Source organism: Salmo trutta, chromosome 4 (assembly GCF_901001165.1).
Source record: "Salmo trutta chromosome 4, fSalTru1.1, whole genome shotgun sequence".
NCBI lineage: Eukaryota > Metazoa > Chordata > Actinopteri > Salmoniformes > Salmonidae > Salmo > Salmo trutta.
This window is the reverse complement of record NC_042960.1, coordinates 63,553,086-63,577,192: the sequence shown is the minus strand read 5'-3', so window position 1 is coordinate 63,577,192 and position 24,107 is coordinate 63,553,086. Positions and strand designations below refer to the sequence as shown.

The 24,107-nt window shown below is 43.0% G+C and overlaps 1 protein-coding gene across 1 annotated transcript in view; it reads right to left on the bottom strand.

Moving 5' to 3' along the window:
• LOC115193064 (inositol hexakisphosphate and diphosphoinositol-pentakisphosphate kinase 1) overlaps positions 1–21,234 on the bottom strand; it is a 62,178-nt gene extending 40,944 nt beyond the window's left edge. Inside the window, exons 1-9 of the mRNA XM_029752048.1 lie at positions 21,141–21,234; positions 5,910–6,589; positions 5,445–5,652; positions 4,562–4,652; positions 4,218–4,303; positions 3,737–3,891; positions 3,309–3,410; positions 907–1,068; positions 492–613 (exon numbers count right to left, since the gene is read on the bottom strand). Of these exons, the coding sequence (XP_029607908.1) occupies positions 492–613; positions 907–1,068; positions 3,309–3,410; positions 3,737–3,891; positions 4,218–4,303; positions 4,562–4,652; positions 5,445–5,652; positions 5,910–6,077 (1,094 nt within the window). The 5' untranslated portion in view covers positions 6,078–6,589; positions 21,141–21,234. The remainder of the gene's footprint in view (positions 1–491; positions 614–906; positions 1,069–3,308; positions 3,411–3,736; positions 3,892–4,217; positions 4,304–4,561; positions 4,653–5,444; positions 5,653–5,909; positions 6,590–21,140) is intronic.
• Between the last annotated feature and the right edge of the window lie 2,873 nt (positions 21,235–24,107).

Sequence of the window (24,107 nt, the reverse complement as noted above, 5' to 3'; positions counted from 1 at the left end):
TGGGTGTCAACGTACAGCATGACTAGTTACCCAGCTGTCCCCTGGGTGTCAACGTACAGTATGGCTCTAGTTACCCAGCTGTCCCCTGGGTGTCAATGTACAGTATGACTAGTTACCCAGCTGTCCCCTGGGTGTCAACGTACAGTATGGCTAGTTACCCAGCTGTCCCCTGGGTGTCAATGTACAGTATGACTAGTTACCCAGCTGTCCCCAGGGTGTCAATGTACAGTATGACTAGTTACCCAGTTGTCCCTTGGGTGTCAATGTACAGTATGACTAGTTACCCAGCTGTCCCCTGGGTAGCAATGTGGAAATCAGGGGGCTAAACCAGGGACTGCAGTTGGAAATTAGGCGGCTGGCTAAAACTGTCACTTTCATAGGAATGTTGATTCAAGTGCACACTCCCTGTAAAACTAAAACGTACTAAAGTAAAGGAACAGAGATGGATGAGCGCTAGCTGAACCTTCAGCATGACAGCCTGCCTCACCTACCCCAAGACTTTGGCACAGTCGTCATAGTACTTCATGGAGTTCTTCACAAAGCTGAAGCCGTTGACATCACAGACGAAGGAGTGGCCGTTTGCTCTCAAGAGGTCGAAGCCACACACAGTTTGCTGGCATAGAGAGAGAGCGTCACTGTCAGACATTTGAAACTGAATGTAGCCAATCAAGTGGAGTGCATCCCAGTAGTCAAAAGAGGGTTCCTCCATTCATCTGCACTTACCTGAAAAAACACGACAGATGCTTTTACCTACGCAGCTCTTGCAGATAAAGCAGATAAGACGAGGTTGAGGAGAGGAAGCCTCTTCAGACTATTGGGATGCACCGCATCAGGTTGATTGGGTGAGATGACACACACACACAGACAAACACAGAACGAGTGGTCTGATTGGTTGAAAAGACTCACCTTGAAGGCCAGGCAGACCTTGCGGGCCACCAGTTTCTCCATGGCGGAGAGCATGACAGGGTAGCGGATCTCCTTCCCCTCGCTGTCCCGCTCCACCTTACCGTCCAGGGCTGGGGACTTCCTGGCCTCAGCATGGGCATAGTCAGGGCCCACTGTGTACACCTGACATCATACCATAGTCAGGGCCCACTGTGTACACCTGACATCATACCATAGTCAGGGCCCACTGTGTACACCTGACATCATACCATAGTCAGGGCCCACTGTGTACACCTGACATCATACCATAGTCAGGGCCCACTGTGTACACCTGACATCATACCATAGTCAGGGCCCACTGTGTTCACCTGACATCATACCATAGTCAGGGCCCACTGTGTTCACCTGACATCATACCATAGTCAGGGCCCACTGTGTTCACCTGACATCATACCATAGTCAGGGCCCACTGTGTTCACCTGACATCATACCATAGTCAGGGCCCACTGTGTTCACCTGACATCATACCATAGTCAGGGCCCACTGTGTACACCTGACATCATACCATAGTCAGGGCCCACTGTGTTCACCTGACATCATACCATAGTCAGGGCCCACTGTGTTCACCTGACATCATACCATAGTCAGGGCCCACTGTGTTCACCTGACATCATACCATAGTCAGGGCCCACTGTGTTCACCTGACATCATACCATAGTCAGGGCCCACTGTGTTCACCTGACATCATACCATAGTCAGGGCCCACTGTGTACACCTGACATCATACCATAGTCAGGGCCCACTGTGTACACCTGACATCATACCATAGTCAGGACCCACTGTGTTCACCTGACATCATACCATAGTCAGGACCCACTGTGTTCACCTGACATCATACCATAGTCAGGGCCCACTGTGTTCACCTGACATCATACCATAGTCAGGGCCCACTGTGTTCACCTGACATCATACCATAGTCAGGGCCCACTGTGTACACCTGACATCATACCATAGTCAGGACCCACTGTGTTCACCTGACATCATACCATAGTCAGGACCCACTGTGTTCACCTGACATCATACCATAGTCAGGGCCCACTGTGTTCACCTGACATACCATAGTCAGGGCCCACTGTGTTCACCTGACATCATACCATAGTCAGGGCCCACTGTGTACACCTGACATCCTACCATAGTCAGGGCCCACTGTGTTCACCTGACATCATACCATAGTCAGGGCCCACTGTGTTCACCTGACATCATACCATAGTCAGGGCCCACTGTGTTCACCAGACATCATACCATAGTCAGGGCCCACTGTGTTCACCAGACATCATACCATAGTCAGGGCCCACTGTGTTCACCTGACATCATAGACACATAGTCAGGGCCCACTGTGTTCACCTGACATCATACCATAGTCAGGGCCCACTGTGTTCACCTGACATCATACCATAGTCAGGGCCCACTGTGTTCACCTGACATCATACCATAGTCAGGGCCCACTGTGTTCACCTGACATCATACCATAGTCAGGGCCCACTGTGTTCACCTGACATCATACCATAGTCAGGGCCCACTGTGTTCACCTGACATCATAGACACATAGTCAGGGCCCACTGTGTTCACCTGACATCATAGACACATAGTCAGGGCCACAGTAGTGATCGAGGGGGGGGGGGGGGGAATACAGTGACATATCGGGATATTATATCGTATCGTTTTGACAATATTATTTTTGCCCTAGTTGGGTGTACCTGCATGTTTATTTCCATGACTGATCAATACTTGTTTTCCCATGGCATCTATCGTGTCCCTCTGCAGCAGACGTAAGGTGAGCAATATGTTTAGTTCTTTTTAAATCACCGTTTCTAAATCGCAATACATATCCTATCAGCACCTTGGTATGGTGATAATATCATATCGTGATGTCGCTGAAAATTCACAGCCCTAGTCCCCGCAGTGTACACCTGATACAGTATTAAAAAAAAGTATACAGAGAAACTCCCCAAATACAGGTGTGCCAAGCTTATAGTGTCATACCCAAGAAGACTCAAGGCTGTAATCACTGCCAAAGGTGCTTCAACAAAGTACTGATTAAAGGGTCTGAATTATTATGTAAATATATCCTCTTATTTTTTATAAATTAGCCAAAAAAATTCTAAAAACACATTTTTGCTTTGTCATTATGGGGTATTGTGTGTAGATTGATGAGGGAAAAAACTATTTAATCCATTTTAGAATAAGGATGTAACACAACAAAATGTGGAAAAAGTCAAAGGGTCTGAATACTTTCTGAAGGCACTGTACAGTCCACCAATCGATTAACCTAAACATCAACAAAAGACACACCCCATACAGCCGATCAAACAAATGACTGACCTGAACCAGGCTCACACACCAACACACACTTAAGATGATACCTTGACATCAGTGCCGTCCGTTGGCATGAACTCCTCGTATATGTAGGAGCCAGTCTTCCTCACACAGCTCTCTGGGGAATACACACTGCTGCGGCTCCCTATCTACAGGAGAGAGGAGACAGTCAAACCTGGGTTCAAATAGTATCGACAGAGCGCTTGATCGAGCCAGCCAGATGGGACGGGGGTTTGCACTTTTGGGACTATTCCATTTGTTCGATTCTTTCAAGAAGAAAAAAAAATCTAATCAAGTGCAACTAAAATATCTAAATAAGGGGGTGAAAGTTTGGTTTGAGTACTAAGTGTGTACAGTTGAGTTTCGGACCATTCTGTACAGCATGGCTCCAAAAAACTCCACCCATTCACTATAATTCCAACAGCAGTTCCTATACAATACAGCGTCTGACTGTCCCTCCCTAGTCCCTCAGTACCTTGCGGAAGAGTCTCTGGCTGCCCCCTCCAGCTGAGGTGGGGTAGTAGACGTAAACGTTATGGTCCTCAGCACTCACAGGCTTCTCCACAAAGGGCTTGGGGAACACCTCCCCGTTCACCTCCACATGATCCTCCCCCTCCACCAGGTTACACTCTAGAATGAAAGGCCACCCAGCCAATCAGAGACAGGGCCTCGGAACTTGAGGTCTATAGAAAATGCATATGTAAAAAGAAGTCGCTGTGCTTCCTTAGCCGCAACACTTCCTCCTGATCTAGCTCATACCGAGACTCAAGCACATTGAACCCCCCTCCTGAAGCATTCTAACCAATCGCACTATGGAAAAAGAACACATTCAGCTGTGCAAGTGGCTACACTTGTAATCTTGGCACCCAGAACCAAATCTTGGGTGCATGCTAGCTCGCTAATTGATTTAATAGTACCAGTCTGTCACAAGAGACAAGATGTGTTGTAACACTTACCTTCAGGTCTGTCTGGGTCTCGGGTTAACACAGCGTAACGAGGAAGATCAATGCCCTCTTCCTGCAAGATACGATACACCTCCCTCCTGAGGGGACAGAATACAACGTTTATATTACATTTACATTTAAGTCATTTAGCAGACGCTCTTATCCAGAGCGACTTACAAATTGGTGCATTCACCTTATGATATCCAGTGGAACAACCACTTTACAATAGGGGGGGGGGGTTAGAAGGATTACTTTATCCTATCCCAGGTATTCCTTAAAGAGGTGGGGTTTCAGGTGTCAGTAGACTTTTACAAAGTATGAACAAGGCAGGAATGACTGAGTGTTTACCATCATACCTGTCTTGTATGTAATACTGCATGTTCAGGTCATTGATGAGAAGTGGGTTTCTGAGTTTGGCGTACTCTACCGCTTTGTCCAATGGGAAACCTACACACCCACCCCCATACATACATAAACACAACCATGTAAATAAATACAGGAAATACATGTCTTAACCATGGCATTATTGTTCCATACAGGCTAAATACAGGACATTATTGTTCCATGGGTCTGTATACAGGCTAAATACATGACATTATTGTTCAATGGGTCTGTATACAGGCAAAATACATGACATTATTGTTCCATGAGTCTGTAGACAGGCTAAATACATGACATTATTGTTCCATGAGTCTGTAGACAGGCTAAATACATGACATTATTGTTCCAAGGGTCTGTATACAGGCTAAATACATGACATTATTGTTCCATGAGTCTGTAGACAGGCTAAATACATGACATTATTGTTCCATGGGTCTGTATACAGGCTAAATACATGACATTATTGTTCCAAGGGTCTGTATACAGGCTAAATACATGACATTATTGTTCCATGAGTCTGTAGACAGGCTAAATACATGACATTATTGTTCCATGAGTCTGTAGACAGGCTAAATACATGACATTATTGTTCCATGGGTCTGTATACAGGCTAAATACATGACATTATTGTTCCATGGGTCTGTATACAGGCTAAATACATGACATTATTGTTCCATGAGTCTGTAGACAGGCTAAATACATGGCATTATTGTTCCATGAGTCTGTAGACAGGCTAAATACATGACATTATTGTTCCAAGGGTCTGTATACAGGCTAAATACATGACATTATAGCTGTGCATGTGAGAAAACCAGTACCTGATGCAGTTAATAGTGTACGGTGGGTGCACATACGTACGTTGGTTTGTACCTTTGGAGTGGAAGGAGACGAGGCAGTCGCACAGGGGCCATTTGTCCACGGGCTGGTTGAGGATGACCTCCTCGGGGAAGATGACCACTGTGATGTACTCAAACTTACACAGCCTTTCCATGATCTGGGTCATGGGCTTGGACTTGGACTTCTTCATCATGGAGCAGATGCCCACCACGATCTGCCTCTCTGGAGGCTGGGGGAACCAGACAGAAGGGGTGGATGTAAAGATCACCGTTTGTCATTTACTGTACATCATGTGTTATAAGATTACTTGTGAAGGCAAAGGCAATTTTTTCTTGTCCTGTCATCTCTCCTCCTTTTCAAAATGCATTGGAGGAGAAGGTCCAAGGAGAGAGATCTTGGATTCTTCTCAAATGCAGTTTGAGAAGGAGGTGAGGAAGCAAGGAATCAAGTAAAGACTAGTCTTTTTTTCTGCTTCCACGTACACACCGAGTCATAATCCTGGTCGTCCTCCTCCTCCTCCTCGCCTTTTTGCATCTCTCCCTCGTTCTTCATTCTTCCTCCTTCTTCTGAGCCTCGGTGGTCTTCATCGACACAGCCAACAACAAACATGAGATTCCCACTCTGGTCCCGCCCCTCTCCTCCGGCCTCTGACATCACAGAGTGGGGATGTCACTCGAAGTTCAGCAGCATCGTCGCGTGCCAGTACACAGGCTTAGAGCACCCTACTGATGACTCCACTCTGGGCACAAAATGGACACCAGGGAGTAGGCACTGGCAATGCTTTTTTTAATTCCCCCTGTTGGTGTGTTGAATGTAATGTAATACTCAGGAGGGTGGGGACAGAGCGGTTTAAGAGCAGCAGTTTTACATAGAGTGTTGAGGTAGTAATTTGAGGGCAGGGTTTATGGGTTAGTCAGGGGTGAGGTAATGGGGGTCAGGGGTGAGGTAGGTAGGTGGGTGAGGTAGGTAGGTAGGTAGGTAGGTAGGTGGGTGAGGTAGGTGGGTGAGGTAGGTGGGTAGAGAGTCCGGGTTGCTAAGGTTGGGGGAGGACTACCCTCCTTGTGTCAGGAGAAGGGTCTCATTCTACAAAGTGGCATCGCTCTAGGCTGAGGACGATGAGATGACTGGTTCACAAAGGTTCCTCCAGTCTCACCACCAGTCAACACCTACAGAGGACAACACAGAAAGAAAGACTGAGAAACAGACCAACCCTGAGAGACTGAGTTCAGTGCCTGTGAAGAAGTCTGCATGCTGTCTAATAATGCTGCCTCATCTCTCTAACTCAGTTCTACTCATCTACTGGGTGTCGTACCACTGTTTGGAGTTGCTATGGCCACATGCCGTGAAGAGCATAACTAAAACGGTCCTTCTTTTGTGTCCTGTGATATACAGTCGTTTGTTAAAGTTAGTCCATCCTTACGTTCTAGCCGAAATCACATAGCCTCAATGCTAAAGACACAATCTAAATGGACAAAAACATAATTTATATGCAAATTAGCCATTGCAACTTCCAAATGATTATGATCGAGCGTGTCACATATGTACAGTGCGGTGTCCCTCAGGGCAGTTGCCTCGGGCCGTTACTCTTCTCTATTTTACAAATGATTTGCCACTGGTCTTACACAAAGCTAGAATGACTATGTACACTCTACATGTCAGAAACCAAAGCCAGTGAGCTCACTGAAATTCAAAATAAGGATTTACAGTCATTATCCGAATGGCTAATGCCGAGCAGAAATTACAATTAGCATTTTAGTTCTGCACTTAAAAAAACACAGCAAGAGATGTAAGGGTTCTGTTTTTTCCTGCGTGAAAAATAAAGAAATCTGTATTAACGCGACACCTAAGTTTAACTTGCTTGTTATCAAAGTAATTTACTGAATTAATAAATTAACGGGGCATCATATGGGACCGACAGGCACGAGTCGGTCTTATGTAGCAAAATTTGAAATTATGTTTTTTTACATTGGATAAAAGTAGAGACTCAGCTAGAAAATGGTGTATCACACACTAGAGATGAGGAACAATAGGAAAGTAATTATACTTTGAAAGTTGATAAACTTGTAATCTCACTTTTGAGAAAATGGCCCTTGAATGTTTTGGTACCTACTGGAGAGCTCTTGGTCTACACCCTTTCAGCATCGTTCACACCCTCTTAAGCTTTAGCCCCACCCATCCATTTAAGGATTCACATGTGTGGCCATGTACTAAACAACCAAAGATTTCAAGACTAAAGGCTGTTATATACTATGGGTGTGTTGGTAAATTTAATCTGGAGTGCCAGAGTGTGCTCTGGGCATTCGTAAACTCAGAGCGTAAACTCAGATTGCCCGTTCATAAATTCAGGGCGCTTTTCTCTCGGAGCATATACAACAGCCTTCTGTGTGTCCTCTTTTCGACTCCGTCTGCATATTTGCAATCAAAGGCCAGAATGTTCTCCATCTCCTTAGATATCATACTCTAATTCCACTGATTTCAAAACTCTGTCCTCCAGAAAGTGGAGAGCAACACTTATGCTGTTCTACTACGTGATAGCTTTATAAAAAGCTGCGTTAGAAAGGATTACCTACACATACTGACCAGCTCATGTTATAGACAGAAGCCTGCTACAGTGGTTCCTCCTTTAAACGTTGCGTCATACTGCGGCACACCCTGCGTGCTGCTGCAGCATTCTGGGACACGTCATTTAATTCACAGCCATTTCTTCTGTTACTGCAAGTTTTTGCTAGTTTGACCACCTTTGCATCTTTGAGAAGCATTTGATAGTATTCTGTATTGGCATTACCAGAGAAATTAAAATATTTTTTGTAATAACATAGTATATGGGATTTATTAAGAAATTTGGCTTACTTAATTTGATTAATATTATGGTGTTTCCATTCAGAGAAAAACTGTCAGTTTGTGAATTCAGACCGTTTCGCTCTCCGAGCGCAGACTGGATGTTCAGGCCGAGGAGTAGGGTTGATTTGAGTGTTCTGGCCTTACAACGGTAGTCAAGCACCCAAGATAACGTTGGCTAGCTACTTCCAGACCCAAAAGAGACCACTCTGACCATTTTACTCACCCTAGCATAGCTGGTAAGGCAGTTTTCGTGTTGGTGACTGTAAATGCGCTGCTGGAAACAATTCAATTACACTTTTTTCCCGACGTTTACTGACACCGGCCATATTCAACGGGTGTTGAGCGCTCATAAAGTAATTATTCTGCGATCTGATACACTCAGACGAGAGTGCTCTGAAATCCATGTAGATAGTAGGATGGACACATTACATTTTTAACAACGTTCTTTTCTGATAACTAGTTCATTGCATCCGCCGTGGAGCCCAGTTTCATAATATGACCATATTTCCCAGCTGCTTGGCGTCGTTTTGAAGTAATCGGAAAAAAACAGGCCTTATTTGAGTGCATTTTTCACCCTGCCAGTTCCTATTAGTTGTATTGAGCACCATGGCAACAACTCGCCTTCCGAGCGTTCTATTCCCACCTTACTGTTCAATGCCTGCTTCGCTATTGTTGGCAATGAGATCTGCTCACGTTGTTTTATAGTTCAAATGTAAACAAAAATAATATTGGAACTCTGCTGTCTTCCTTTGTTTGCAATGGGGGAAATATAGGCATGTCTATTACGGTCCTAACAAAGACCATAATTAATTTGCCAGAATTGTACATAATTAAGGTTGTGCAATGTAACAGGAATATTTTGAGTTAGGGATGCCACCCATTAGATAAAATTCCGTACGGTTCTGTATTTCACTGAAAGAATAAACGTTTTGTTTTCGAAATGATAGTTTCCGGATTTGACCATATTAATGACCTAAGGCTTGTATTTATGTGTGTTATTATATTATAATTAAGTCTATGATTTGATATTTGATAGAGCAGTCTGACTGGGCAGTGATAGGCAGCAGCAGGCTCGTAAGCATTCATTCAAACAGCACTTTCCTGGATTTGCTAGTAGCTCTTCGCTGTGCTTCAAGCATTGCGCTGTTTATGACTTCAAGCCTATCAACTCCCGAGATTAGGCTGGCAATACTATAGTGCCTATAAGAACATCCAATAGTCAAAGGTATATGAAATACAAATGGTAGAGAGAAATAGTCCTATAATTCCTATAATAACTACAACCTAAAACTTCTTACCTGGGAATATTGAAGACCATCAGCATTCTCATGTTCTGAGCAAGGAACTTAAACATTAGCTTTTTTACATGGCAAATATTGCACTTTTACTTTCCTCTCCAACACTTTGTTTTTGCATTATTTAAACCAAATTGAACATGTTTCATTATTTATTTGAGATTAAATAGATTTTATTGATGTATTATATTAAGTTAAATAAAAAAAGTGTTCATTCAGTATTGTTGTAATTGTCATTATTACAAATATATTTAAAAAATAATAAAAATTGGCCGATTAATCGGTATCAGATTTTTTTGGGTCTTCCAATAATCAGTATCAGCATTGAAAAATCATAATCGGTCGACCTTTAGTCCATACATAGATCGGCTACATACTGTAGCTAGCTACACATCCATAGGCAGACAGTCATTTTTATCCTCCACTACACAATACGCAACTAGATAGTTAGCTAGCTATGTTACTTCAGCTGCATTGCAAGGCAAGCTTACACAATTGTACATTCAATTTGCAGTAAATGCTTTAGCTAGCTAGATTCTTTACTTCATTCCTTTCCCAGGACAACTGCCTGGTTTGCTGGTTCTCAGGAGTCCCTAAAACATTTACATTAAAATTCGTCATTGGAACCACTCGATATGATTGGTCATATAAAAACCTTTGGACCCAAATGCATAATGAGTTCTCTAACTCCCCCTTGTGGTGGTCTGGAGCAATGAAGCCATGACACTGGGTACCGCTAAGTCCCACGGTGCAAGCTTGCAACTTTTAAAGGAGGAACCACTGTACATGGCAGACCATTCCAAACTCATCTCTCGGCATGTCCAGCCCACTCATTATCTCAGCTAATCATGGCTAGTGGGAAGGTTGCTGACTTCTGTGGCTAAACCAACTAGGCTCCTAATTTAACAATTGTATTTGTGTTTACAGATGGCATACACATTTGTTATTAAGGCACATGAAAGGTCACATGTTCCAGAACGCATTTCTGCCAAAAAGATATTTTAAAAAAATGTAAAGTTCAAATGGCTCTCCTGTGAAGTAGTGCCATGCGACATACACCTTGTTTCCTGAAACGAGTCACATATTGTGTGAGCTTTCTGCCATGTTTAAGTCGTCAAAGCACTTTGGAGGAGTTATGTACAGCTGCCACCATCTTGATTTTCATGCCTTTTTCTCCTCTCCATTCTCGGCCAGTCTGCTCCTCCCAGTCATCTCCTCCCGCCCCTTCTCCCTCCAGACAGACGCAGTGTACACATGCTGCTTCAGAGCAGACAAGCATGCATCAAAACTTTGTTCATTTGTACAATGTCTCTCATTTAGATTCGCTTGTAAATTATCCAAACCCACCAAAAATGACATTCAGTAGCTTCTATTTAAACATGGATACATTTATGCGCTGGACTGCCTGCTTTTTTACACTTAGTTTATTTTCGTTTCTGCTCATTGGCATATTTATCTAGCAACCACCAAGGAAATTCACTATTAATTGTGCTAATTTTGTTAGCATTCTGGTAACAGATGCCCAATGGTCTTTTTGGCGACCCCTTGTGTACTAATACCATAATACCTGGACAAAAGGAACACCTACGACAGAATGCTGTTCATTGACTACAGCTCAGCGTTCAAGACCATAGTGCCCTCCAAGCTCATCACTAAGCTAAGGACCCTGGGATTAAACACCTCCCTCTGCAACTGGATCCTGGACTTCCTGATGGGCCGAGGGTATGCAACACATCCACCACGCTGACCCTCAACACAAGGGCCCCCCCAGGGGTGTGTTCTCAATCCCCTCCTCTACTCCCTGTTCACCCATGACTGCATGGCTGCGCACAACTCCAACACCATCATTAAGAATGCCGCCGACGATGAGACAGCCTAAAGGAAGGATGTCAGAGACCTGGCAGTGTTGTGCCAGGACAACAACCTCAGCAAGACAAAGGAGCTGATCGTGGAAACGGAGGGCCGAACACACCCTCATCTACGTCGACAGAACAGTCTATGACTTGGGTGGCTGGAGTCTTTGACCGTTTTTAGGGCCTTCCTCTGACACCGCCTGGTATTGAGATCACACCCTCATCCACGTCGACAGGGCTGTAGTGGAGCAGGTCGATCACTAAGGAAATATATCATGGTCCACAGACACCGACATGAAGAGGGCATGACAACGCCTCTTCCCCTCAAGAGGCTGAAAAGATTTGGCATGGGCACTCAGATCCTCAAAAAGTTCTACAGCTCCACTATTGAGAGCATCTTGACTGGCTGCATCACTGCTTCGTATGGCAACTGCTTAGCATCCAAACGCAAGGCGCTACAGAGGGTAGTGCATTTGGCCCAGTACATCACTTGGGCCGAACTCCCTGCATTCCAGGATCTCTATACCAGGCGGTGTCAGAGGAAGGCCCTAAAAACAGTCAAAGACTCCAGCCACCCAAGCCATAGACTGTTCTGTCAACGTGGATGAGGGTGTGTTCGGCCCTCCGTTTCCACTTTCAGCTCCTTTGTCTTGGTGACGTTGAGGGAAAGGTTGTTGTCCTGGCACCACACTGCCAGGTCTCCGACCTCCTTCCTTTAGGTTGTCTCATAAGTGGTACCAACAGGATCCTAAACAGCTTCTACCCCCAAGCCATAAGTCTGCTAAATACACTCCGTATACAAAACATTTGTGGATTTATTCCTTGTGTTATTATTTTTATATTACTTCTTTACTTTTTATATTACTTTCCCACCCCCTTCCTCTCTGTATTGTTGGGAAGGGCCCCGTAAGTAAGCATTTCACTGTTAGTCTACACGTTTTGTAAATAAGCATGTGACAAATTACATTTGATCTGATTTGAAACAAAACCAACTCCATGATATACTATAGAATGCTATAGAATGCTAGCACACTAGCTAAAACCACATGCTTCTTTTAGACAGATCCTGCCCACACATATCTCAACTTTGTCACACATAACATGTGACCATGGGTAACCCCGGTCCCCAGAATAGCCTGCCCTCCTTTCAGGGGGTTGAAAGAGGGCCAGGGGTGGACAGGGTAGAGAAAAGTATCGGGTGCAGAGGCCTACACTAGTAACACTATCCAAACATAACTCATCACTCTCCTCCCCGGCGTTGACACGGACAGGCTGCACTAAACCAAGTGGAAGCCCATCTCGGACACCCGAGGACGGGAGAAACTCATAAATACATAGCTACAACGACAGTGTGAAGACACTCAACACCACCGCGCTCGAAGAAACACAGCATTAAGGCTATCAGGCCTTGAGGGACTGGGAGAGATAGGACTGGTGGGTTGAGGATGAGGAGAATAGTGCTACTGGAATGCCGGCCTCTTCAGTTTCCTTCATTAATTGATGGCTAATGTATGATGGTTGAACACCTAGTGTTGATGGTTGAACACCTAGTGTTGATGGTTGAACACCTAGTGTTGATGGTTGAACACCTAGTGTTGATGGTTGAACACCTAGTGTTGATGGTTGAACACCTAGTGTTGATGGTTGACTTTCAACCTGGTAGATATTACTGTTATATTCTATTATGACGATATACCCTTCAATCATTCATTTAAAAAGTACAACAAAAAAAACAGGATGTAGCAACTGCAGATGGCCCCTTTAAAGTATTAGATCCGCCTGCCCTAAAGCCTGCCTGCCCTAAAGCCTGCCTGCCCTAAAGCCTGCCTGCCCTAAAGTCTGCCCGTCCACCCGCCCTAATGCCTGCCCGTCCACCCGTCCTAATGCCTGCCCGTCCACCCGTCCTAATGCCTGCCCGTCCGCCTGTCCTAATGCCTGCCTGTCCTAATGCCCGCCTGTCCTAATGCCCGCCTGTCCTAATGCCCGCCTGTCCTAACGCCTGCCTGTGTGCCTGTCCTAACGCCTGCCTGTGTGCCTGTCCTAACGCCTGCCTGTGTGCCTGTCCTAACGCCTGCCTGTGTGCCTGTCCTAACGCCTGCCTGTGTGCCTGTCCTAACGCCTGCCTGTGTGCCTGTCCTAACGCCTGCCTGTGTGCCTGTCCTAACGCCTGCCTGTGTGCCAATCTGAAATAACTTCATACAGTGGCAAGAAAAAGTATGTGAACCCTTTGGAATTACCTGGATTTCTGCATAAATTGGTCATAAAATTTGATCTGATCGTCATCTAGGTCACAACAATAAACAGTGTGTTGAAACTAATAATACACACATCCTCCTCCGACGCCTATGACTAATTTAATCCAAGATGGCTGATAGAACACGTCCCCATCTCCCTCTGGCATTGACCGACCCACTGTCTGTCTGGCAGTGGGTCACCTCCACCACCCAAAGTGTGACGAACCCAATAAAGGCTTTTAACCTTTGAGACAGTAACCTTTGTGACAGTGTCCTGTAGAAAGGCCTTGCTTCCACCAATGTTTATGATTAGGGTGGGATCATCAACTGAGCTCTCAGAAAAGGCACTCACTATCCAACTCACTGATAACAGGCCCAATGACGGCCACTGATTGGTTGAATACTAGGGGAGTGAGGTGGTTGGAGTTATCAACAAAGCTGCATGAACAAAATATGATGCCAAGTTTTCAAACTACCGGGAGTTTTTTTTTTTTGTGAAGACATAAAGTGATCTGGGCATTTGAACAGCAGCATAAACACACCCATTTTACTTCTGCATGTCAAAAACCGAATGAACACAGCTTCACGCTGACATGGATTAGATTATACCATGTAGAATGAGCAGTCAGCTCACGAACGAACGCACCAGGGAGAACGCAACAAGCATGCAGATACAATCTGACTGGGGATATCTAGCTAACATGTCACAACTAGCCAGTTAACTTGCAATCTGAAATAACTTCATATGGTGGCAAGAAAAAGTATGTGAACCCCTGGAATTACCTGGATTTCTGCATAAATTTGATCTGATCTTCATCTAGGTCACAACAATAGACAGTGCGCTTAAACTAATAACACACAAATTATTGTATTTTTCTTGTCTATATTGAAAATATATCATTAAAACATTCACAGTGTAGGTTGGGAAAAGTATGTGAACCCCTAGGCTAATGACTTCTCCAAAAGCTAATTGGAGTCAGGAGTCAGCTAACCTGCAGTCCAATCAATGAGACAAGACTAGAGATGTTGGTTAGAGCTGCCTTGCCCTATTAAAAATCACTCAAAATTTGAGTTTGCTATTCACAAGAAGCATTGCCTGATGTGAACCATGCCTCGAACAAAAGAGATCTCAGACCTAAGAATAAGAATTGTTGACTTGCATGAAGCTGAAAAGGGTTACATAAGTATCTCTAAAAGCCTTGATGTTCATCAGTCCACGGTAAGACAAAATGTCTATAAATGGAGAAAGTTCAGCACTGTTGCTACTCTCCCTAGGAGTGGCTGTCCTGCAAAGACGACTGCAAGAGCACAGCGCAGAATGCTCATTGAGGTTAAGAAGAATCCTAGAGTGTCAGCTAAAGACTTACAGAAATCTCTGGAACATGCTAACATCTTGGTTGACGAGTCTATGATACGTAAAACACTAAACAAGAATGGTGTTCATGGGAGGACACCACGGAAGAAGCCACTGCTGTCCAAATAAAGTTTGCAAAAGAGCACCTGGATGTTCCACAGCGGTACTGGCAACATATTCTGTGGACAGATTAAACTAAAGTTGAATTGTTTGGAAGGAACACACAACACTATGTGTGGAGAAAAAAAAATGGCACAGCACACCAACATCAAAACCTCATCCCAACTGTAAAGTATGGTGGAGGGAGCATCGTGGTTTGGAGCTGCTTTGCTGCCTCATGGCCTGGACAGCTTGCTATCATCGATGGAAAAATGAATTCCCAACTTTATCAAGACATTTTGCAGGGGAATGTTAGGCTATCTGTTCGCGAATTGAAGGTCAACAGGAATTGGGTGATGCAACAGGACAACGACCCAAAACACAGAAGTAAATCAACAACAGAATGGCTTGAACAGAAGAAAATACACCTTCTGGAGGGGCCCAGTCAGAGTCCTGACCTCAACCCGATTGAGATGCTGTGGCATGACCTCGAGAGCAGTTCACACCAGACATCCCAAGAATATTGTTGAACTGAAACAGTTTTGTAAAGAGGAATGGTCAAAAATTCCTCCTGACCATTGTGCAGGTCTGATCCGCAACTACAGAAAATGTTTGGTTGAGGTTATTGCTGCCAAAGGAGGGTCAACCAGTTATTAAATCCAAGGGTTCACATACTTTTCCCACCCTGCACTGTGAATGTTTACACGGTGTGTTCAATAAAGACATGAAAACTTATAATTGTTTGTGTGTTATTAGTTTAAGCAGACTGTGTTTGTCTATTGTTGTGACCTGAAAATCAGATCAAATTTTAGGACCAATTTGAGCAGAAATCCAGGTATTTCCAAAAGGTTCACATACATTTTTCTTGCCACCTTATGTACACATTTACCTCACTTTTATGAGCATTTAAAACAATCTATAATCCAACCATTTTTTTTTTTTAGGGGCGGGTTGCCACTGCCAATGACACAGACAACTGTCTGTGCAAATACAGGATCCATATGCTGTCCATTATAGGGCGCTTCATTTCTAAAGGGATTGAAGGAGACTGCAAAGACCGGCACAGTCAGAGTATTGTCTTCCACTAGCCATTTCCTTGTGTTGACTGACAGCAGCATACAAGCGTTCACTATGAAAACAAAGTAGGCCATCATGACTAGTTAGTAACTGTTAGTCCAGATGACTATCAGAACACAGACTTCACACAGCCTAACAGTTATTATCAGAACACTGAGACTTCACACAGCCTAACAGTTATTATCAAAACACAGAGACTTCACACAGCCTAACAGTTATTATCAGAACACTGAGACTTCACACAGCCTAACAGTTATTATCAGAACACTGAGACTTCACACAGCCTAACAGTTATTATCAGAACACTGAGACTTCACACAGCCTAACAGTTATTATCAGAACACTGAGACTTCACACAGCCTAACAGTTATTATCAGAACACTGAGACTTCACACAGCCTAACAGTTATTATCAGAACACTGAGACTTCACACAGCCTAACAGTTATTATCAGAACACTGAGACTTCACACAGCCTAACAGTTATTATCAGAACACTGAGACTTCACACAGCCTAACAGTTATTATCAGAACACTGAGACTTCACACAGCCTAACAGTTATTATCAGAACACTGAGACTTCACACAACCTAACAGTTATTATCAGAACACTGAGACTTCACACAGCCTAACAGTTACTATCAGAACACAGAGACTTCACACAGCCTAACAGTTATTATCAGAACACTGAGACTTCACACAGCCTAACAGTTATTATCAGAACACTGAGACTTCACACAGCCTAACAGTTATTATCAGAACACTGAGACTTCACACAGCCTAACAGTTATTATCAGAACACTGAGACTTCACACAGCCTAACAGTTATTATCAGAACACTGAGACTTCACACAGCCTAACAGTTATTATCAGAACACTGAGACTTCACACAGCCTAACAGTTATTATCAGAACACTGAGACAGAAGCGAGACTGTGCACAGGTGATTATTATTATTATTTATTTATTTTTTAAATCGGTGTAGCCTCCAATGCTTAAATCTTTAACAAATCTGTTCATTATTATGTTCAATAGTCTGGAGTGGACTGAACGTACAGAAGAGGAATGACAATACCTCATTCCCCACCGCCGGCCACCCATCACAGAAATAGCCTAAGCCCTCTAGTCTCCATACCCCAACACTCCTTGACCCAGATGCCATCTACAGCACAGACAATAATCACAGTTTTGAGGAACGCACGACAAAATGCTTACTGTACAGCGAGACAAGCACGACAAAATGCTTACTGTACAGCGAGACAAGCACGACAAAATGCTTACTGTACAGCGAGACAAGCACGACAAAATGCTTACTGTACAGCGAGACAAGCACGACAAAATGCTTACTGTACAGCGAGACAAGCACGACAAAATGCTTACTGTACAGCGAGACAAGCACGACAAAATGCTTACTGTACAGCGAGACAAGCACGACAAAATGCTTACTGTACAGCGAGACAAGCACGACAAAATGCTTACTGTACAGCGAGACAAGCACGACAAAATGCTTACTGTACAGCGAGACAAGCACGACAAAATGCTTACTGTACAGCGAGACAAGCACGACAAAATGCTTACTGTACAGCGAGACAAGCACGACAAAATGCTTACTGTACAGCGAGACAAGCACGACAAAATGCTTACAGTATAGCGAGGAACGCACGACAAAATGCTTACAGTATAGCGAGGAACGCACGACAAAATGCTTACAGTATAGCGAGGAACGCACGACAAAATGCTTACAGTATAGCGAGGAACGCACGACAAAAAGCTTACAGTATAGTGAGGAACGCACGACAAAATGCTTACTGTATAGTGAGGAACGCACAACAAAATGCTTACTGTATAGTGAGGAACGCACGACAAAATGCTTACAGTATAGTGAGGAACGCACGACAAAATGCTTACTGTATAGTGAGGAACGCACGACAAAATGCTTACTGTATCGTGAGGAACGCACGACAAAATGCTTACTGTATCGTGAGGAACGCACAACAAAATGCTTACTGTATAGTGAGGAACGCACAACAAAATGCTTACTGTATAGTGAGGAACGCACAACAAAATGCTTACAGTATAGTGAGGAACGCACAACAAAATGCTTACTGTATAGTGAGGAACGCACGACAAAATGCTTACTGTATAGTGAGGAACGCACGACAAAATGCTTACTGTATAGTGAGGAACGCACGACAAAATGCTTACTGTATAGTGAGGAACGCACGACAAAATGCTTACAGTATAGTGAGGAACGCACAACAAAATGCTTACAGTATAGTGAGGAACGCACAACAAAATGCTTACTGTATAGTGAGGAACGCACAACAAAATGCTTACTGTATAGTGAGGAACGCACAACAAAATGCTTACAGTATAGTGAGGAACGCACAACAAAATGCTTACAGTATAGTGAGGAACGCACAACAAAATGCTTACTGTATAGTGAGGAACGCACAACAAAATGCTTACTGTATAGTGAGGAACGCACAACAAAATGCTTACAGTATAGTGAGGAACGCACAACAAAATGCTTACTGTATAGTGAGGAACGCACAACAAAATGCTTACAGTATAGTGAGGAACGCACAACAAAATGCTTACTGTATAGTGAGGAACGCACGACAAAATGCTTACAGTATAGTGAGGAACACACGACAAAATGCTTACTGTATAGTGAGGAACGCACGACAAAATGCTTACTGTATATGCAACCAACCTGAGAGTGGGTGACCTAGCAACATTACACAAGGGGTAAACAAGGCAATTGTCAAACAATGAAACATAAGTTTTAAAAAAATGGTCACCACTGACTGATTGCTTACATTACCAAACATCACTTTAGCTTAGAGGTAGCTGCCTAAACTCCACTGTGAAGGAAGTTTCTGATGAACTCCACTCAGAGTATGTGAGTGGAGTTGAGAGTTGGGAAATAGCTCATGAAGGAGTGCTCGTGCACCGCTTCCGTGCACCACATCCTTTCCACCTGCTCTGCTAAAAAATAAAAAAAATAATACAAATAAATAATACAAAACTGCCACTCCAAATTCGCTCCTTTCATTAAAAAAAAAGAAAACACATTTTAACCAATACCCATCTATTTTTCTGATTACCCGGAACTACCATTTGGTTAAGTATTGAAACCAAAACGGATTTGAATGAAAAGTATTTGAATAAACATTGAAAAGGTGAATGCAAGAAGCGCTCATCATTTAAAATAGGCTACATGTCATATTATACAGCATATAAACACTAAACAGGTCAGGAGCCAGACAGAAAACCTAAGAAGGAACAAAAAATGATTTAGGATATATTACTTCCCTTATTTCAAAGCTATAGCTTACACACAGAAATACAATGAAGCTTTTTCACGTGCGACACAATAGGCTAGTATGGACATAAAGCTCTCAGTATTTAAACATTTAGTTGTATGTACACTAACAAAATTTTAAGACGTGTTTTTTTATATAAATTCTTTACTACAATGACACACTTATTAGCTACCCACCTCGTTCCTTTCCTTTATCATGTGCACGTAGTAAGTCACCTTGATTTTGCACCTGTGTGTTTTATCAGTTTCTTTATAAAAATATTTTGCAAGTTGCATGACAGTGACTAAAGCAATAGCAGCACACAAATGCAGACTACAAATACATGGGATGGACCTCTCTGTCTGTAAAAAGAGAGCTGCATTCTCTTTTAGTTATATACAAAGCAATCTGACAGAAACCCCCTCTATATGTAACATCATTAATTAAGATTTTTTTTAAATCACAAGTTACCAAACCGTTCACAGGAATGGACAACACTAGAGAGCCCTTCAGTCTCCACAGATTTGGTAAAATCTGCATTTTGTTTTTTTGCCCCTAATTTGTGGAACAATCTGCAGAGTTCACTGCAGTTAGATGTGCTGGTGTCACTCAGGAAGTTTACATTATTGATTGAGGATTTATTTGTAGCTGAATGTGAATCCTTTAATTAAATGTTTTTATTTTAATTGTCTTATTCTGCTGAATTTGATTGTTTTATATACACATGTGTATGTTGTTTTAATATTCTGTTTGTATTGTTGTGTACAGGGCTCTCTTGTAAAATAGATTTTAATCTCAATGTGACTTCCTGTTTAGATAAATGATGGGCGGCCATGCGTGAGCTTTAGCGCTACTGGAAGCAGGCAAGAAGGCCAATGCCTTTGAGAATTTCTGTCCGACCTCCAGTCAAAATTGGGCATGCTCAGTTCCAGCTCCACTTCACCAATGGAGTGGAGCAAAGACCAGGCTTTGTGGAATTCAGCTCCAAATACATCGATTCGCCCGAGGTCAATACTTCAAAAAAAATTTCATTATTAGTTCCACCAAACCTGGGGTGTAATCATTATGAAATTCTGTTGCAAACGGTTTACTCCAAACAATAGTTTCTATTGGACAAATTCAGGTAGTTCCCTTTCCCGTTTACTTCTGTTTGTTTCTTAAACGGTAAACGTTTTCCACAATGAATACACCCCTGGGGCAATTGTTGCAAAACGTTTATTAAAACAGAAGCAAACGGAACCTAACAGAATTTGTCCAATATAAACTCTCGTTATGCTCCGTTTGGTTCATAAACGGTTTCCGTAATGGGAATACGCCCCAGGTCTCTGCTCCACTCCGTTGGAGTTGATCAGAAACTTCTTTCACGATGGAGTTAAGTTTAGTCTGCTATATTTTTGTTTTGGGAACAAGCTTTGGAACCTGTCTGTCACGAATGGTTCATGTGTTGTTCCTGTCAAGAGAAAGAGTGACAATGTTCTTGCTGCCGCGCGCGAACTGTGTACACTAACAACCTTACCTCCATGCCAAATGTTTTTGCGTGCAAATAAATAGTTACAACGTAGTTCACTTCGCTAGTCAACTTTACCTTACAGCCAACACACTGCAGTGACTATAAAGAATGGTAAATGAGTGTTGCGGTGCTCAATTAAAATGACTTACCGCTAAATATTAACCAGCTGTCAACTCCGTTCTCCCTCGGTAGTTGTTTTGTCGTGCACGCCGGCTTCCCCTTTCCTTTGAAGTAGGATTTAGTTCTGTAAAACAAAGGGCTTTGTCACTGCCATCTACCGTCTGGAGTGTGTGAGAACATGACCTTGATTGGAAATCAATTTTGTGTTTCTGATAATGAGCTCACAGTGCTATCATAAGTACATAGAAACAAATGATTTCCCATGTTTTCAAGTATTACGTTCTTGGTACGTTTATTTTATTTAGAAGGAGAATTCTACTACCTATTATACATTTGACAGGCTAGGGATATGAAATCCTGGGGAGGGTGTCTTTGTCCAGCATTTGATTTACGATGTTGCCTTTGTAAATAAAATACAATTCAATGGCAAGAAAAAAATCTTAGGCTGAAGGATTGGTACAGAGCACAGGTAGGTAGGACTCAATTGATTGAAAAGCCATAATGTTCTCTCATCAGTTTAAAAAAACAGCTAAATCAAATGTCTCAACATAAAATTCCACTCAGTGTAAATGAGTTCACTGAGAAACAGTATTGTTGTGTCAACCTGACAAATAAACATTCTACCTACACTGAAAAAAATGAACGTTATTAAATGGTTCTTCCTCAGATTTTAAGGTTCCTTGGAGAACTGATGCCCAATAAAAAACCTTTGAGTTAAGTGGGGGGTTCTTGACATGGCATCTAGGGTTCTTTAGAATTCTGAAAGTTATTAAAATGTATCCCTTTCATAGCACACAGCAAATTGGCCAGTGTTTAACTAGTGTTGATTTTTCAGTGTACCAATTTCTAGTGTTGATTCAGGAGTTAAATTAACACTGTGAAGGGTTTTACATTTGACGTTTGCAGACGCTCTTATCCAGGGCGACTTACTTATTAAGATAGCTAGGTGGAACAACCACAGATCTCAGTCATAGTAAGTACATTTTTCCTCAATAAAGTAGTGTAACAGTGTAGGTTCCGTCCCTCTCTTCGCCCCAACCCGGGCTCGAACCAGGGACCCTTGCACACATCAACAACTGACACCCACCGAAGCATCGTTACCCATCGCGCCGCTGCCCTTGCAACGCAAGGGGAAACCCCACTTCAAGTCTCAGAGCGAGTGACGTGACCGATTGAAACGCTATTAGCGCGCACCACCGCTAACTAACTAGCCATTTCACATCGGTTACACTAGCTATCGGCAAAGTCAGTACTAGTAGAAAGAAAAAGTTCAATTAACATTTACATTTTAGTCATTTAGCAGACGCTCTTATCCAGAGCGACTTACAGTAGTGAATGCATACATTTCATACAGTTTATTTGATGTGTTTTTTTGTACTGGCCCCCCGTGGGAATCAAACCCACAACCCTGGCGTTGCACACACCATGCTGGCATTGCACACACCATGCTCTACCAACTGAGCCACAGTGGCATGAAAGAACCCCAGTGTTGGTGTAATGCCGCGTTCACGTGCTAGTCGGAACTAGGAAACAACAAATTAGCAAGTCGGAAATGTCTACGTTTCCTAGTTCCAGCTAGCACGTGAACACAGCATTTATAACCAGAGTTTAACCAAAACCATGGCCATCATTATCATATTTCCCAGCATGCTGTTTTGCAGGTTGATTTCATTTTATTTTATGTTTTTCCATTGATTGATCGATGAATTAATGTTATACTACTCAAATATAAATAACATACATTTTTTCTAAACTAATCCAATCAATTATTTTGACTTATTTTACCTGTTATTGAAATGGTTGTTCCATTTAGATGCTTTACGTCCCTCAAACTCAACTCTGGACCTTGAAGCCAGTTCCACTGCATTTTTTCATTGTTCCCTTCTAATTAGGGACTTATTTAAACCTGGAACACAAGTACTGTACTTATCAGGAAAAACAGAAAACCAGCAGTCTCTGGACCTCGTGGGGTAAGAGTTGAATACCCCTGCTTTGGGTAGTCTCATATCTTAGTCTTCCTAACCTTGGCAGTCTTTCTGAATGCAGGTTGCGGGTGAATAAACATTCCAAATGTTGGATATCCCAACTCTGGCTGGATTCCAATAGAAATTACACATTATTTTGCAAGCCAGCATAATGTGACTTGAAGGCCTGATGTGGCCTGTAAACCATGAGTTTCAGTCCACTTTATTAGGGTAAAACTAGGCCCTCAAAATAAGGCCTTAGGAAATGTGTATTTTATTGTCTTCAATCATTTCATTTGAATGATAACATCACTTAGGATCTCACTTAGTGAAGGCCACAGGACTGAAAATGAATGAATGCAACAACCATGCCTCTGTCACTAGCAAACACAGTCAAGGGTGATACTGTAACTATAAAATTCACTCGAAAGGGACGCTGGGAAATATGCAAATAAGGCTCAACACCAGTGGAGGCTCATAATAATGGCTGGAATGGAGTATCATGGCTGGAATGGAGTATCATGGCTGGAATGGAGTCAATGGAATGGTATCAAACACATCACTCCATTCCGGCCATTATTATGAGCCGTCCTCCCCGCAGCAGCCTCAACTGTTTCACCGTTAGTTTGTTGTTTACAAAGCATGTGACAAATACATTACAGTCGTGACCAAAAGTTTTGAGAATGACACAAATATTAATTTCACAAAGTCTGCTGCCTCAGTTTGTTTGATGGCAATTTGCATATACTCCAGAATGTTATGAAGAGTGATCAGATGAATTGCATTTAATTGCAAAGTCCCTCTTTGCCATGCAAATTAACTGAATCACCAAAAAACATTTCCACTGCATTTCAGCCCTGCCACAAAAGGACCAGCTGACATCACGTCAGTGATTCTCTCGTTAACACAGGTGTGAGTGTTGACGAGGACAAGGCTGGAGATCACTCTGTCATGCTGATTGAGTTTGAATAACAGACCGGAAGCTTCAAAAGGAGGGTGGTGCTTGGAATCATTGTTCTTTCCTCTGTCAAC